The 15,239-nt window shown below is 40.1% G+C and overlaps 1 protein-coding gene across 3 annotated transcripts in view; it reads left to right on the forward strand.

Moving 5' to 3' along the window:
* LOC126378983 (Kv channel-interacting protein 1) overlaps nt 1-15,239 on the forward strand; it is a 58,848-nt gene that overhangs the window by 10,618 nt on the left and 32,991 nt on the right. For all 3 annotated transcript variants that reach the window (XR_007568208.1, XR_007568209.1, XM_050027556.1), the window contains exon 2: nt 10,133-10,553. Coding sequence is in view for 1 of the 3 variants with exons in the window: in XM_050027556.1 (XP_049883513.1) it covers nt 10,398-10,553 (156 nt within the window). In the remaining 2 variants the exon portion in view is untranslated. The remainder of the gene's footprint in view (nt 1-10,132; nt 10,554-15,239) is intronic.

Below are 15,239 nucleotides of genomic sequence, written 5' to 3' on the forward strand. Positions count from 1 at the left end.
AGTCGTGAATCTGTGTCACGACTTTATTATTTTTAATTTGGAACTGGCATATTATTTCATTTGTTTTTATTTTGATTTCTTCTTTTTCGAACGGGAACGTTTTCCCGCCTTTTTAAAAGGCGGTGGTTTAAAAGACGTGGAATTTAGTTCGGTTGCGGTAATCTGTTGTGAAGAGTTGGAGAGTTAACATTGTTTATGAAAAAATAACATTATTCAAGAGAAATGCTGAATTGTTTGATTACGACGAGCACCTCCCTACCTGAGAGCAGTAATATTATCACAATACGTACATCCACGGAAGAAACAGGTTTGTGGAATTAAAATGTGTTATTTTGAGAAATAATTCAGCAATTTCGGTTAATGCATGTAATTCCAATCTTACATATGTCAGAAGTAAAAAAGACAGATTGAAAAACAATATCGTATAAAAAAGTAAAAATATTCTAAGTAAATAAAAAGATTTGATGTCAAAAGTAACCTACACCACCTCCAGAGACCGTCAAGGGCGATAACCAAGTAACCTACAGGTAGAATAATGACCCTGACACCAGGGTTGATGGGGTTGGTAATTCACCTCACAACCCACACGATAGAAGAAGAAGAAGACAGGTTGGAAGGGCCAAGTGAACGCGAAACGCGCGCCATACAAGTATGTGCAAAATAGTTCATACTTCAACTTTGCACTCCACTCGTCCGCGAACTTTACGACGCACGCGCACGGAGCTCCGAGATAGTATATTAAAAGGTCGTCTTGTGCATTATAACCTGCAGGGCAAGAAATCAAATATCGACTCGAGATCCCTCCTTATCACGTCATCACCATCATCAATTTAAGAGCCACGCTCTTGTCAGTGCAGCATTTAAATACTCTCCATGCTACTTTTTTAGGGAAAAATAGGGCAGTTCCGCCCCGCAGTACTCTATCTGACGCGAGTGGGATGGCGCCTAGAGTAGTCTATTACAAAGCCATACTAGGACTCCTGTCCTCCGCCTCTGAATAGTACTGACAGTTACTGCTGCCCTCTGTCAGGTTCCAGGTTACAGTCGCTGTGACTTGCTCCTTTCGTCCTGCATTGCCGTACCGATGGCTCCCATCTTCGCCTCTGCAACCGTTGAGGTCTTCACCCGTATCCCTGGGCAAGGGTTCTACGTTATACCCCGTAGGTCTGGGTCCCTATTCGAACTCAGCCACCATCTCACTCCGGCCTACTGAAGTAAGAGGCGCCCACCCCCGCGGCAAGGTCGCGCCTAAAAGGAATTGCCCCAGTGGAGGGCAGAGAAGATGACTCTGTCCCCCTGGGGCCGGGTTAATGGTCTTGTATGGAACCAAGACGAAAGGCAGGCTCCTTATCATAGGAAAGCTAAAAACCTTGGTATGAAGCGGAATTATACCTGTCGGAAAAATCATGAACATTTTAATGTTGTTTTTTTAAATTATTTTCAGTTTTATAGTTTTCCTACAATACAGCTTTTTTTACTTTTTGCCGTAAAAACTTGGCCGTACAACTTGAGGTTTCTCAATCTACCCATAGCTTGTAAGGCAACTTCAGGCTCAAGTTTCAGTGTACTATCTTATTAACACTTTTAAGGACAGAACTACCTATTATGAACCCATGGTCTCTGTCCATGAAAGGGTTAAAGAGGGTAGAAATGTAAATAGCATAATGTGCGGGTTGCTAGATAGCTTGAATTTATGACTGCCCTGTTTGCCGGTATTTGGCCTTGGCAGGGTTAAATCGCTGGTTATATTATCATAGAGTTGAAGTAGTCCCTGTATTTGGTAGAACGCCTCTGGTCGGAGGTCGAGGTCGCAGGTTCGAATCCAGCACAGGCCTAAACCGATGATTGTCGAATTTGTTTTCAAATTCATGTTTGGATCATATGATTATCACGTGCTCAGCGGTGAAGGAAAACAACGTGAACAAACCCACATCCCCGAGAAATGCATTTTCGGATGTGACCTAATCTGTATTGGGCTGGTTTTCCCTTCGCGGGTTGGAAGGTCAGACAGGCAGTCGGTTCTGTAAAAAACCGGACCTGTCAAATGTTCAGGTTAGGTAAGCGGACCCTGTGAAAAACGGGATAATGCTAGGGGGATGATAATGATGATGATGTCTACTTTCATTCATCGGAGTTTTGTTGAAGAAAATCTCCAGCATACATCTCGTGTTCACTATAAGTTGACGATAAATCTCGTAGTTAATGGCGGGAAAATAAACAAAATGGCGGATGCATGAGTATAATAGTGTTGTTCTGTCTAATAAAAGAGTTATATCTATTTTTGTACTCAAGGTTTTGATTCGAAAATAGTTTTTAATGTTTCCTCATTGTTTTTCTTTCAAACAAAACGGTTGAACGATAAAACGGCTCTATCAGACGATCGTTTTTCTACATAGAGCAACACGGGCTTCCGCGGATCGGAGGGGAGCATAGGGTTAGTTGACAATACAACATTTTCTACCACTTTTCGCGGAGCGGGTAGGGGTGAGACGTCACATTGTGGTTGTACCAATTGGCTTGTTTCCTAAGTCAGAGATTTATTATGAAATTCTGATTACTAAATAAAGACAGGGGGGTTAAAATGGTCACATCGAAGCAATTCATCTAAAAAAGTAAGAGCGTTAGACTCACGATCTGGAGGTCCGGGTTCGATTTCCGATGGGGACATTGTCGAAATCACTTTGTGAGACTGTCCTTTGTTTGGTAAGCACTTTTCAGGCTTGAATCACCTGATTGTCCGAAAAAGTAAGTTGATTCCGTGCTTCGGAGGGCACGTTAAGCCGTTGGTCCCGGCTATTAGCCGTAAAAACACCTCCACAAACCCTCAGTGGAGCAGCGTGGTGGAGTATGCTCCATACCCTCTCCGGTTGATTGAGAGGAGGACTGTGCCCAGCAGTGGGACGTTAGGCTATTTATGTATGTTATGTTTATGTCAATATTGTCAACAAATTATTTTAGTAAAAAGTTCCAGATACTTATACCTCAGTTTGCAAAGTCAGCCACGTTTTAGCGCTCAAGTCATGGTAGATATACTTATATTTAAAACTTACAATAATAACAGCGTTCATATCTATTTCGAATATTCTAGTGCCTACAAAACCACTTGAGCGTAAATTAAATGATTTACGATCATAACACTCAGGTTTGTTTTACGTGTTTATCTTGTCTGGTTTTTTTATTACATTGTAAACTGTACGTCTGTTCAGATAGCTTTAAATTTAATTTATAATAAGCTGCAAAAGTCCAATCAGTTTCTTGCAAAGTAATAAATTAACTGGTTGCATTTAAGACCTCCTGCGCGCTTAGCTCCGTAAGACTCTTTCTCGCCGCGACAGAGATCATCTGTCTCTCTCTGTGCAGTACCGTGAGAGAGTGACGGGTGACGCATGTTGAGGCGAGAAAGAGTCGCGCGTTTATGGTGCTAAGCCCGCTGGTAACATGTCGTTTCTGTAATAGACCAAAAACACCTACTTCTTCTTTGCGAGTCGATGGCGATCGAAGCAAAATTTTTGCTGACCAATAATTGGCCACGCTTACGGCATTGTCAGTGGCTTCGTACAGGTCTTCAATAGTGCAGGTGTTAGGGCACTTAGGACAGCACAAAAGGTGAGCCATAGTTTGTGGTGATACTCCACACTCGCAATCATCGCAACCATCAACCAGGTATCCCCATCTGCAGAGATTATCCACCTACTAAAACATACTTACATTTTATAATTATGACAACTAATGGTTCATAATTTCACCACTGTTTACAAATAATTCGCTTGGCTCACTGACTAACCGGGATAAGTAAAGACTATGGAATTCCATTTGCTTCGATCCCCCGTTGCATTTTTAATATTTACCTATAAATTTTAAACTAGACGTTTTAGCAGAAATGTCGAAAAACTAAAGACGAAAGTTTGGAAGTTTAAAATTTATAAGCCCAAAGTTTGACTGGCCCAGTTCCGAAGTTGGTTGGCATGAAGAACTGATGTTCCACAGTTACGGAGGCAAATTCAACTATTTATTTATGTACTTACTAAGTATTAAACCACACCCCGATAACTTTATACAAAAATCCACAGTATAAGAAGACCAGACGGGTCTGCATGACAGCCGCGCCGCGCGCGGCGCTGTTACCGTGCGAAAAACGCGATAACGCTAGGCAGATGATGATGAGTACTTTGACAGAACGACAGGGTTTTTTTGGGTTTACCATGTCAACATAATTGGGCGGAAGGCAAGAGGGAAACCACTTCCCTATTTTTCCCTAAAAAGTAGCATGGAAAATGCTGCACCGACAAGAGCGTGGCTCTCAAATTGATGATGATGATATCAACATAGCATCAATCGACAAAACGGCATATATCATCAGAATCGATAAAATGGGCGTGACAAAATTTTATCACGTTGCGCATTTTAGACTTGCTAACCGCATTTGACTCGAGTTGACACGCTCAGTGAGTCATGATATCATGATTTATAGCAATTATCGCGTTCTCAATATTATTAGGTTGGTATAATATTGCGGGTTTTCATATAAAAAATACTACTTACTTTTTTATTTATGTTGGCGGTCACGAATTGGAGGTAACGAGGAGGTCGCCGGGTGAGAGCCCCCGGCGCTCCCCATTTGTCCGGCCCCGTAGTTAATGCCATTTGTAGCATTTATGGCAAGTCACGTCAAAAAAATAAGGTTAATAAGAAAAAGTTTATTAATTTTTGACATGTCGTTAAAACCGACAGGGGAATACTCAAGTAAGTATAATATTATATCATCCTTTCTAACATGATTGATCAACAGTCATCATATTCAAATTCAAAAATATCTTTATTCAGTAGGTAACATAGTTACACTTTGAATCGCAATTTTTACATAACGAACGTCTCATCCGCCTAAAACTACTGCAGCTTCTCACAACCTGTATAGCCGGGGAAAAGAAGCTGTAAGAAAAACCTCGGCACAGGGCCCTAGACGTTCTTTAAAAAAATAAAAATAAACATAAAATATTGATATACAATTGAGTAATTTAGCTGCCTAATATCAGTTCTCAGACAGTTAATCCCATGCATTCATATCTTCTAAATAATCACTAACTTTATAATGACCTTTCAACTATCTTATGACGTATTGATTATTTAGATTACTCAATGAAGAAATCAACTGTCCCGTTTCCGTTCCCGCCAAAAAAACCGTTATTTATTGTATTTTCACCAACAATACATAAACAAAAAACAATACCAAGATACAAAACGTTGTCAAAAAGAAGAAATATAAAAAACATATAAAAAGACTATAAAATCTGCGAAGAGTTCGCAACATAAATCTTTTCCTTTCTGCCTATTGCATAATACACTTACGACTGGATGCTTGGTTATCTTAATGCATAAAGCTTTTTGGGTTAATGTTTATTAGGACATTGAGATACGGGAGTCCCTGGATTAGTGCGGTTTGGATGGGGCGAATTGTATGTTTTTTTTCCGGAACTTATTGTTGATTTGCTTTGGACCATAGACTATGGAATAATACCGCTCCCCACCAGCGGCTGAGCTGGGTTTATCTTACCTTACCCCCTCTCGAACATAGTGTAGTCTTCAATCGTATGGGCGTCAGACGACACACACACAGACGCGCGTGTACGATAACGTCAATGTGTAGTGTCTGTGTAAAACGAGGTTGTTAGTATGTAGTGCTATAAGGTGCACCATATCCATCTTATGACGTACCAGAAGTGGCTGCAATTGGTCTTCTGATTCCTTGCTAAACCCCGTCAGTTTACTTTTAAGTCTTGTTTGTGGGGAATAAATAGAGAAAAACACATTTTTTTTATTTTTTTTTAACGTTAAAAATAAAACCTTACTGCAAGTTATGTAATGTACTTAATATTTATTATTAAATAATTACCACATTAAATATTAGAGGAATCTTTTAAAACACCCACGAAAATGATAAAATCTCGTATTACAAGTAATAAAAATAACTCCCTAACTCTATGTTCATTCAAACATTTCATAAAACGGACAAAAAATATTCTTAAGTATGGATAAATGCTATAAATATCAGAACAACATTCATGGCGACACAATAAATAACCTAAAACTACACTTCTCATCAAAAAAATCGAAACACTTCCGTTTTCATTGTTTCTGTCCGAATTTAACACAAAAAAGAATTCATACGATGAAAAAAAATACATAAATGTATAGCTGGCAGTTTGGCCATTACAGTAATAAGCGAAAATTCTAAATTCAAAATTAGAATTTCATTTGTTTATCTTATAAACGAAATGAATCACTGTTTTGAGACAAATGTGTGTTTAGGGTTGGAGTACATTTAGCGTTTAAAAACTAAAAATTGGCACCTATCCTTAAACTTTTTGTTTTTTATTTCAATACTGTGACTTTGGGACGTCTGAAAAAAGGTTTTTTTTCTAAAACGTATGGATACTTCGCCCACAGAAGCCGCCCAAGTTGTGGCATTGCTGGATTCTGGCCTTAGTCAGCGTGTTGTGGCTGCAAGACTGCATCTAAGCCTGTCATCTGTTCATAGAGTCTATAAACGTTATCGGGAGACTGGTTTGTTCACGCGCCGTTCAGGATCTGGCAGGAATCGGGTCACTTCTGAGCGAGATGATCGATTTATTGTAACAACTTCTTTAAGAAATCGACGCCTTAACGCTTTTCAACTGCAGCAGCGGCTTCGTGTTGTACGAAGGGTGGCTGTAAGTGACTCTACAATTAGAAGAAGGTTGAAGGATCGTGGACTGGTACCGCTTAAGCCAGCAAATGGGCCGAAATTAACTGCAGACCATCGAAGAGCGCGCCTTAACTTTGCACGTGAGCACCTAAATTGGTCATACCTACAGTGGAGCAAAGTTCTCTTTTCTGATGAGTGTAAAATTATGCTGTATGGTAACGACGGAAGGAACAAGGTCTACAGAAGAGACGGAGAACGCTATGCACAATGCTGCATTGAAGAAAAGGTCAGCTATGGTGGCGGTTCGTGGACGGTTTGGGGAGGAATCAGCGCCGACGGTAAGACAGAGCTTGCTTTCGTGTCTGGGCCACGTCTGCCTGCACTAAACTGTCATCGGTACGTCGAAGAGTGTCTCGAGCCTCATGTGATGCCCTATGCACATTTTATTGGCAACGGCTTCATATTCATGCACGACAATGCTAGGGCTCACACCGCGGGCGTCGTACGAGATTATCTTAACGAAGTCGATATCTCTATTATGGAATGGCCAGCAAGAAGCCCGGACATGAATCCCATTGAACATCTGTGGGATGAATTAAAGAGACGAATTCGAGCAAGAGATCCTGCCCCAGAAACACTTAGCCAGCTGCAAGATGCAATCCAAGAGGAATGGGACAATATACCACAGCATGTGATCGTGACTCTCATCCGATCGATGAAGAACCGTATGGAAGCAGTAATTAGAGCTCGGGGAGGGAATACAAGTTATTAAATAAACGTTTTTTAGCTTTTTTTTTCATTTACGTGTGTTGTTTTATCCATTTCCTTTATACTCCATACGGAATAAAAATGACTCATTTAACAAAATACGAAACCTATGAAAAATTCATTTAAATTTAGAACATTAACATTAAGATTTGATAAGCTCATATTACTCACTATTAAACGACATTTAACATTTATTCCTAAATGTACACATTTTTCTGATAATCCTGACAAAACGTAAACTTGCAAGGTGTTTCGATTTTTTTGATGAGAAGTGTATTTAATTGAAATTCGTTTCCCGCCAAAGTTGGCTGGCCGCCATCTTGCGGCGTTCTGGCTTGTTTGAGTGTTTACTTTTTATTCCTTTTCCTCACTATGTAAACAATGTAGGTAGTTGTTGATTTGAGAAAAGAGGTTGGATAAAAATATTTTTGTTTTAAACATTAAGAGCCATGGTACATCAAAACAAGGTATGGTCAATCCTATGAAAAGCCGCCATTGCTAGCCGTTTGATGACGTAAGTTCAACATTCCAAGGACTTAAATATTATTGAAAATTCAGCGAATTACTGACTAACGTACTTAATTACTATAACTTGTCACATATATAAAAATAATTAAAATTGTTTTTTACTAAAAGCTCGAAATTGCAGTACAAAGTAATTTTTTTAACATTAGTCGTCGTGGGTAATTTATTTTTGACAAAATAGCAACGGAGGGTGAGATGACGTCAGCGCGGCTAACCTTGAAATTTTAGCTGTCACTTTTGAGCTTACCTTGTTTTATTATACCGTGATGTAAATAATGTAGGTAGTTGTTGATTTGAGAAAAGAGGTTGGATAAATATTTTTGTTTTAAACGTAAGAGCATGTAGGAGTAACGATGTATTTTATCCGGTGTGAAGTTTTTAATGGTGTAGGAATGTGTGATTCATGTAGAAATATTATAAAGCTTGATGCAGACAAAGCGCTACATAAACTCGGGAGTTTTTGAGGTACGGTCACAAGCACAAGTACAAATATGTACACACTTTGAAACCATTGCACATTAACTTTTATGTGACAAATTAAACCGTAAGTCTTATTAAATGTCACATAATAATACTGCGACAGAGTTCTAAAGTGATGATATTATTGCATGATTTTTGTGTAGTTTTTTTAAATTTATTTTCAATTCTAAGGTATACTTTTGCGACGGATAATTCCACTTGATATTAACTCAGAATATTGAGCTGAATCATCCCTCTCAGTATTCGTTACGATGTCACTAATACCCCGTGTTGTAATTGTGTAGGGGCGGTGAAGCCGCAGGGAGCGTTAGAATGGAAACGTTACTTCACATGATTACATGGATTTATTTAGATTGTAAAACAATAGAAAATTAATGCGCCATGTCGAGTGCAGTAGACATTTTTTTTTTTGGTTTTCCCCGAAGGGTAAGGCAAAGGGAACTATGCCCATACAGCCATGTCTGACGTATTTTTTTTCTTGATGATTAATGAAATGATGAAAGGTGATGATGATGAAACCTAAGCCCCCACCCTCGGAGTAGACTCCTACTCCGAACCCCAAACGAATTAACTCAAAAGTCCGCATAAACTTTTGAGTTATGAAGCGGCTTCCCGGCACGAAGCGAAAATAGGCAGATACACTTTGTTTATTGAATACTCCAATATAATAACACTCGCGAATGTCTTCCGACTAACTTAATGCGATCATTAACCACAAAACACCACTTCGTATTAATTATTTAGATTACTCAATGAAGAAAGCAACTGTCCCCGTTCCCGTTTCCCGCCGAAAAGCCGTGCAGTAGACAAGAAAGAGAGCGAGGAAGGTCATTTGACATTGACATTACTTATCAGTGTTGCATGTAGTAAAAATATGACACTCTGTGTTGTTTTTGGTGAACGTAGCCTGGGAAATCCCTCATTTGATTTAGCGGCACAGCGAGAGTTTTGGCACAGCCGGCATCCATAATTCCAGATGTTAACCGCATTTTAACCCGAGTTGGCAGATCACACTCATATGTATAATTGTTGCCTTTTATTGTGACCTGTTGCATTTGGTGCCGTGTTGTGATTTACGTGGGGTTCACGATTTGGAGTTCCTAGTTCAATTTCAATTCCAATAAATTTTACCCCGGGTGAGAGCCTTCAGCGCTCCCCATTTGTCCGGCCAAGTAGTTAATGCCATCTGCGGCAAATCTACAATAAGTCACGTCAAAAAAAAAAAAAAAATTTTACGATTCTTTTTCTTAAATTGATGATTCTTAAATTGTTAAAAAGGGATTGGATAGGAGGCTACCAAATTAATTGTTATTTATTATTGATGTATCATTTTGTATCAATATGAGGATGACATTTTCTTGTAAGAAAAATCCTCTATAAAATTTAAGAATAAAAAAAAAAGATTCTTCTTCTATCGGTGGGTTGCGGGATGAATTACCAACCCCATCAACCCTGGTGTCAGGGTTATTATTGAGCCGCCAAAGGCCCCTGACATGACTCATGTAACGACTACTTACTTACATCAGTAAGTAGTAATCGGGACCAACGGCTTAACGTGCCTTCCGAAGCACGGTTCGTCTTACTTTTGGACAATCAGGTGATCAGCCTGTAATCACCTAACCAAACCATATCACAAAATGTACAGCATAATTAATATCGTCTTTTTGTTTGTTCCAGGTTCGGATTCCTGCCCTAGAACCATCCAAACTCTTTATCCCCTGTGCTCTATAAAATACCTAATTTATAAAAAAAACTCCTAATCGCAACACAAACCTCATTGCTGTCAATTTAAAAATAAAAACCCACCGCCATAATATAAATAAAAGTATTATTAAAAAAATAAATTTAAAAATAGAATTAAAAAAAATATACAATAGTGCAGTGACAGTGCGTACTTTTGTAACGAGTATGCGTCACTAGTATTTGAAAGTAGCATTTCAAGATGGCGACACCGCCAGAATCTCCGGTGGAGGAGCATGCCTACGAGTTAGAGCCAAGTCGAACTCCGAAGCCGATTCCTGTGGCCTTGGAAGAGCTCTGTCGACAAACCAAGTTCTCGAAGCAAGAAATCAGAGTCATGTACAGAGGATTTAAAACCGTAAGTCTGTCTATAGATACTATTTGCGTTCTAGTGTGTGTATTATGGCATGAGTATTTTTCATTTTAATCATTATTGTAGTAACCTTCTTCTTAGCGTGTGTTGTGAGGTGGAATACTAGCCTCATCAACCCAGGGTTATGATTGAGCCGCGAAAAGCCCCTGACATGGCTCACGTAACGATTATTCACTTACATCAGTAAATAGTAACCGGGACCAACGGTTTACGTGCCTTCAGACGGACCATCTTACTTTCGGACAATCAGGTGATCAGCCTGTAATATCCTAACGAAACTGGGGATTACAAAGTGATTTTTGAAAGAGGTTGGAAGGGCAAAGCGAGCGAGGAACGCCTGCCATACATACATAAACTCACGCCCGTATTCCCCGAAGGGGTGGGCAGAACTACAAATAATCAATAAACTATTTGCAGCCACTTTTGATTCATAGTCCTAAAGTGGATAATGATAAACCGTATGATAATAGGGAATCGCCTATCGCTCTTACAGATGATCCATCATGTTCAGGACGCTGTCCCTTTGTCGCCTTTTACGACATGCACGTGAGGATAGGCAGCTGAACGCATTCTATGTTTTTTCTTTACTCCCAGTCCAGCAGAGGAGTTTGCGACTCTTCATCATCAGCGCTTATCACTATATCGGACGCCTTTCCATCTGATTCGTCTCTGGATTCGACGCTACGTTTCGGTTTTACTACCTTTCTTATAATCCGCAACTTTAACCATAAAATGGAACGTTTCACTTCAGTTTTTATGACCTATAAAACGTTATATAAATTAGTATCCTCTCCGGTCTGGATAAAACTGGTTTGAGGCAGACCGGTCTGGATAAAACTGGTTTGAGGCAGATAGATACGGGCATATGGGTAGGTAGAAGTGTATAGTACAACGACTCCGCGCCAGCTGTGTTCAAGGCTGCGTTTCCATTGACGCGGAGCTGAGCGGAGATGTGCACTAAATCGATCAATCATCGTGAGGGAGAGAGTGACAGAGCGTCTTCGTTTTTCGCTCTCTCGAACGCTGTGATTGGTCAAATCCACATCTCCGCTCTTCTCCGCCCATCTCCGCGTCAGTGGAAACCAGGCCTAAATCCCATGTAACGGGGGACGAGCCATTATCATAACAGACATAAGCATTTCATCTTTGTTTTTGGGTATAAATCTTCTTCTACCGTGTGAAATGCGAGGTACCGGGTGAGAGCCTTCAGCGGTCTCCATTTGTCCGGCTAAGTAGTTTATGCCATCTGCGGCAAATACTACACTGCCCTATTTTTCCCTAAAACAAACCCGTTACTGAAAACCGCATCAAAATCGGATTATTAGTTTAGAAGATAGGTGGGAACGTTACTTTTAACATCTCTCACCTCACCCTAAACGCATATGTATACCTGCTCCGTTCCGTCGTGGGTAAAAATTAGCATGGAAAATGCTGCACCGACAAGAGCGTGCCTCTTAAATTGATGATGATGATTGTACATTTGCCGCAGATGGCTTTAACTACTTGACCGGACAAATGGGGAGCGCTGAGGGCTCTCACCCGGTACAAAATTTAAGACAAAAGGCCTGAGGGTGCCCAGTTGGGCGCGAACCTCAGCTCAGGGAGTCTGGGAGGAAGAATATTTGAAAGAATTAATCTATCCTAGTGGGTCGATAGCGATAAGCGCTGAATGAGGGAAATCGTCGAGTACGCCGGCGCGCGGCGGGGTCGGTATCGAGGTATACAAAATGCGCGTTAGAGCCTTTTCAACCTCTTTCGTGGTCTCTGCCAACCCCACTAGTGATTGCGATCGTGAGTTCATTTATATAGGGTGTTAAGTGACATCGTAACGAATACTAAGGGGGATGATTCAGACCATGATTCTAAGTTAATGTCAAGTGGAATTTTTCGTCGCAAAATTCGTGTTTTTTTTTAGTTTTTTTTTATTATTTTCAATTCTATACTTTTGTGATAGAAAATTACACTTGATATCAACTCAGAATCATGGTCTGAATCATCCCTCAAAGTTTTCGTTACGATGTCACTAACACCTTGTATTTGGATGGACTCTCGGATATCCGATAAACACATCCCATTTGACACTTCAGCGTAGTTGCCAAAGTGTCACTCTGTCTATCAATGTTCCCGAGTTCGCAACAGACTCGCGTGTCCGTCGACAACCCGACTATTTGACATTGACAAGTGACAGCTGTCAAAACGGTCAGCGGGACGCAGTACTTTTTGGCGGGAAAGGAAACGGGACGGTTGCTTTCTACATTGAATAATCTAAATAATCAATACAAAGCGGTTTTTTGTGGTTAACGATCGAAATAATTCGGGATCCCGTCTAATTCATAAAAAATGTAAAGTTAGGATGACTGAAAACGATGAAAACTGCTTGTTTGTGATAGTCTTCTTCTATCGTGTGGGTTGTGAGGTACCTCATCAACCCTGGTGTCAGGGTTACTATTGAGCAGCCAAAGGCTCATGGCATGGCATGGCTGATTTGTGACAGTGAGGTTAATTAAAACAAAATATTAAAAAAAATATATGGGATCTCGTCATATTATGCTTCGGGATTGATCCCGAAAAATTAGACGAGATCTCGCGAGATCGGGATCCCTCGAGATCGGGATTGAATTCCCTAGTGTAATGTGTGTGTGTGTGTGTGTGTGTGTAGTGTGTGTGTTCCCTAATGAGTGTGTGTGTGTGTGTGTGAAGTGTAGTTTATGCGTGTGTGTGTGTGTGTGTGTGTGTGTGTGTGTGTGTGTGTGTGTGTGTGCGTGTGTGTGTGCGTGTAGTGAGTGTGTGTTCCCTAATGTGTGTGTGTGTGTGTGTGTAGTGAGTGCGTGTTCCCTAATGTGTGTGTGTGTGTATGTGTGTGTGTGTGTGTGTGTAGTGAGTGTGTGTTCCCTAATATGTGTGTGTGTGTGTGTGTGTGTGTGTAGTGTAGTTTGTGTGTGTGCATGCCGTAATCCCTGCCTTTCCCCGTGTCCGCTTTAACGGGCGTAACTGGGGCAAAAAGAGCATTGTGTTTGTAAATACACGTCGTGTCGGAAAACGTGTGAAATGTGCTCAGAATTTGACTTTTACTGTCGTGCGCTTTTTTACCGTGTTATCTAACATGGCTGTCCCGAACGTAATATCTCCCGAATATAATATACTTACTTACAGAATGTTAGTGACATCGTAACGAAAAATCTAAGGGATGATTCAGACCATGATTCTGAGTTGATATCCAGCGGAATTTTCCGTCGCAAAAGTATGGAACTGAAAATTAAAAACAAAATTGAAGACACTAAAATCTTTTTAGTGAATTTTCCGACAGGAAATTCCACTTGATATCAACTCAGAATCATGGTCTGAACCATCCCGCTCAGTATTCGTTACGATATCACTAACACCCATGCATATTTCTATGGCTATCTGTACGGTCACGAGCATTAATATGCATACACTTTGGTACCATGTCACATTAACTTTTTTGACAAATTGAACTGTCATCATCATCAGCCGTACGACGCCCTCTGCTGGGCATAGGCCTCCCCCAAGGATCTCCACGAGGATCGGTCCTGCGCGGGACTGAACTGAACTGTAAGTCTCACTAAATGTCAAATATGTTAGTGCGACAGAGTCCTAAAGTGGGTACATTATATTGCTCATGACTGTACCCCCGTACTTGTACGGGTAAGTGCCTTCCGAAGCACGGATCATCTTACTTTCGGACAATCGGATGATCAGCCTGTAATGTCCTAACCTAGGGATGACAAAGTGATTGTTGTGATATGTCCCCTCTGGGATTCGAACCCGGGAACTCTAGATCGTGAGCCCAACGCTCAACCACTGGACCACAGAGGCCGCTATACCTACATATTAACCCTTTACGAAAATGCACGAAATCTCTAGTCTTTATATTTCAGGTTAATGATTGTAAAAGAGACAGACTTATGCTGTTTCTAAAGGTATGAGAGAGACAAATATACTTGTTCCCTTTCCGTTTATTTGTGAAAAGGTCAGTAGGTAAGAAAGTCGATGACCGTTGAGTTGTAGGGATAGAGCGGGCTAGAGGAGTGAGCATTAGAAATAAAATTGTTTAAGGAATTAAACAGGAACAAACATGAAAACAAAAAAAAGAAAAATGTTTTTATTACCAGAAAACAATACAATTAAAAAATAAAGTCTGCTTATTTATTGCCATTAAGGCGGAACAAAGTTTGCTGGGTCAGCTAGTTACAAATATAACCAAATGAACAGAGGTTCCCAAACTAGGCGGAGCCTGTATCTTGGGAAACCGTAAAAGGTACATGTGATGTTGGCGCATAATTTGCCAAAGGCAACTTAAAATTAAACTTACATCTAAGTATTAGAGTGAAGGGTGTGTGTGTTAAGTAGGAATATGAATGTGTGAGTATGCGAGTTTAGTGTATGCTAGTATAATAGTAGAAGTACCGTATAATAGTAGAAGTATAACTAGTATAAAAGTATAACTAGTATAATAGTAGAAGTTGACCAGTCCATACACACAATTATTTGTATTTCTCGTGTATGTTGTCTTTTATTTTTTTTTTATTATGTGTTTGATTGTAAGTTATGTGTTACTCCGTGTTTTATATTATATATTTGTTATTTATTTTAGTATATTTGTTACTGTGGTGTCCCTTTATAATAAACGTTTCTTTCTTTCTTTCTTCT

This window comes from Pectinophora gossypiella, chromosome 27 (genome assembly GCF_024362695.1).
Source record: "Pectinophora gossypiella chromosome 27, ilPecGoss1.1, whole genome shotgun sequence".
In the NCBI taxonomy this organism is placed as follows: domain Eukaryota; kingdom Metazoa; phylum Arthropoda; class Insecta; order Lepidoptera; family Gelechiidae; genus Pectinophora; species Pectinophora gossypiella.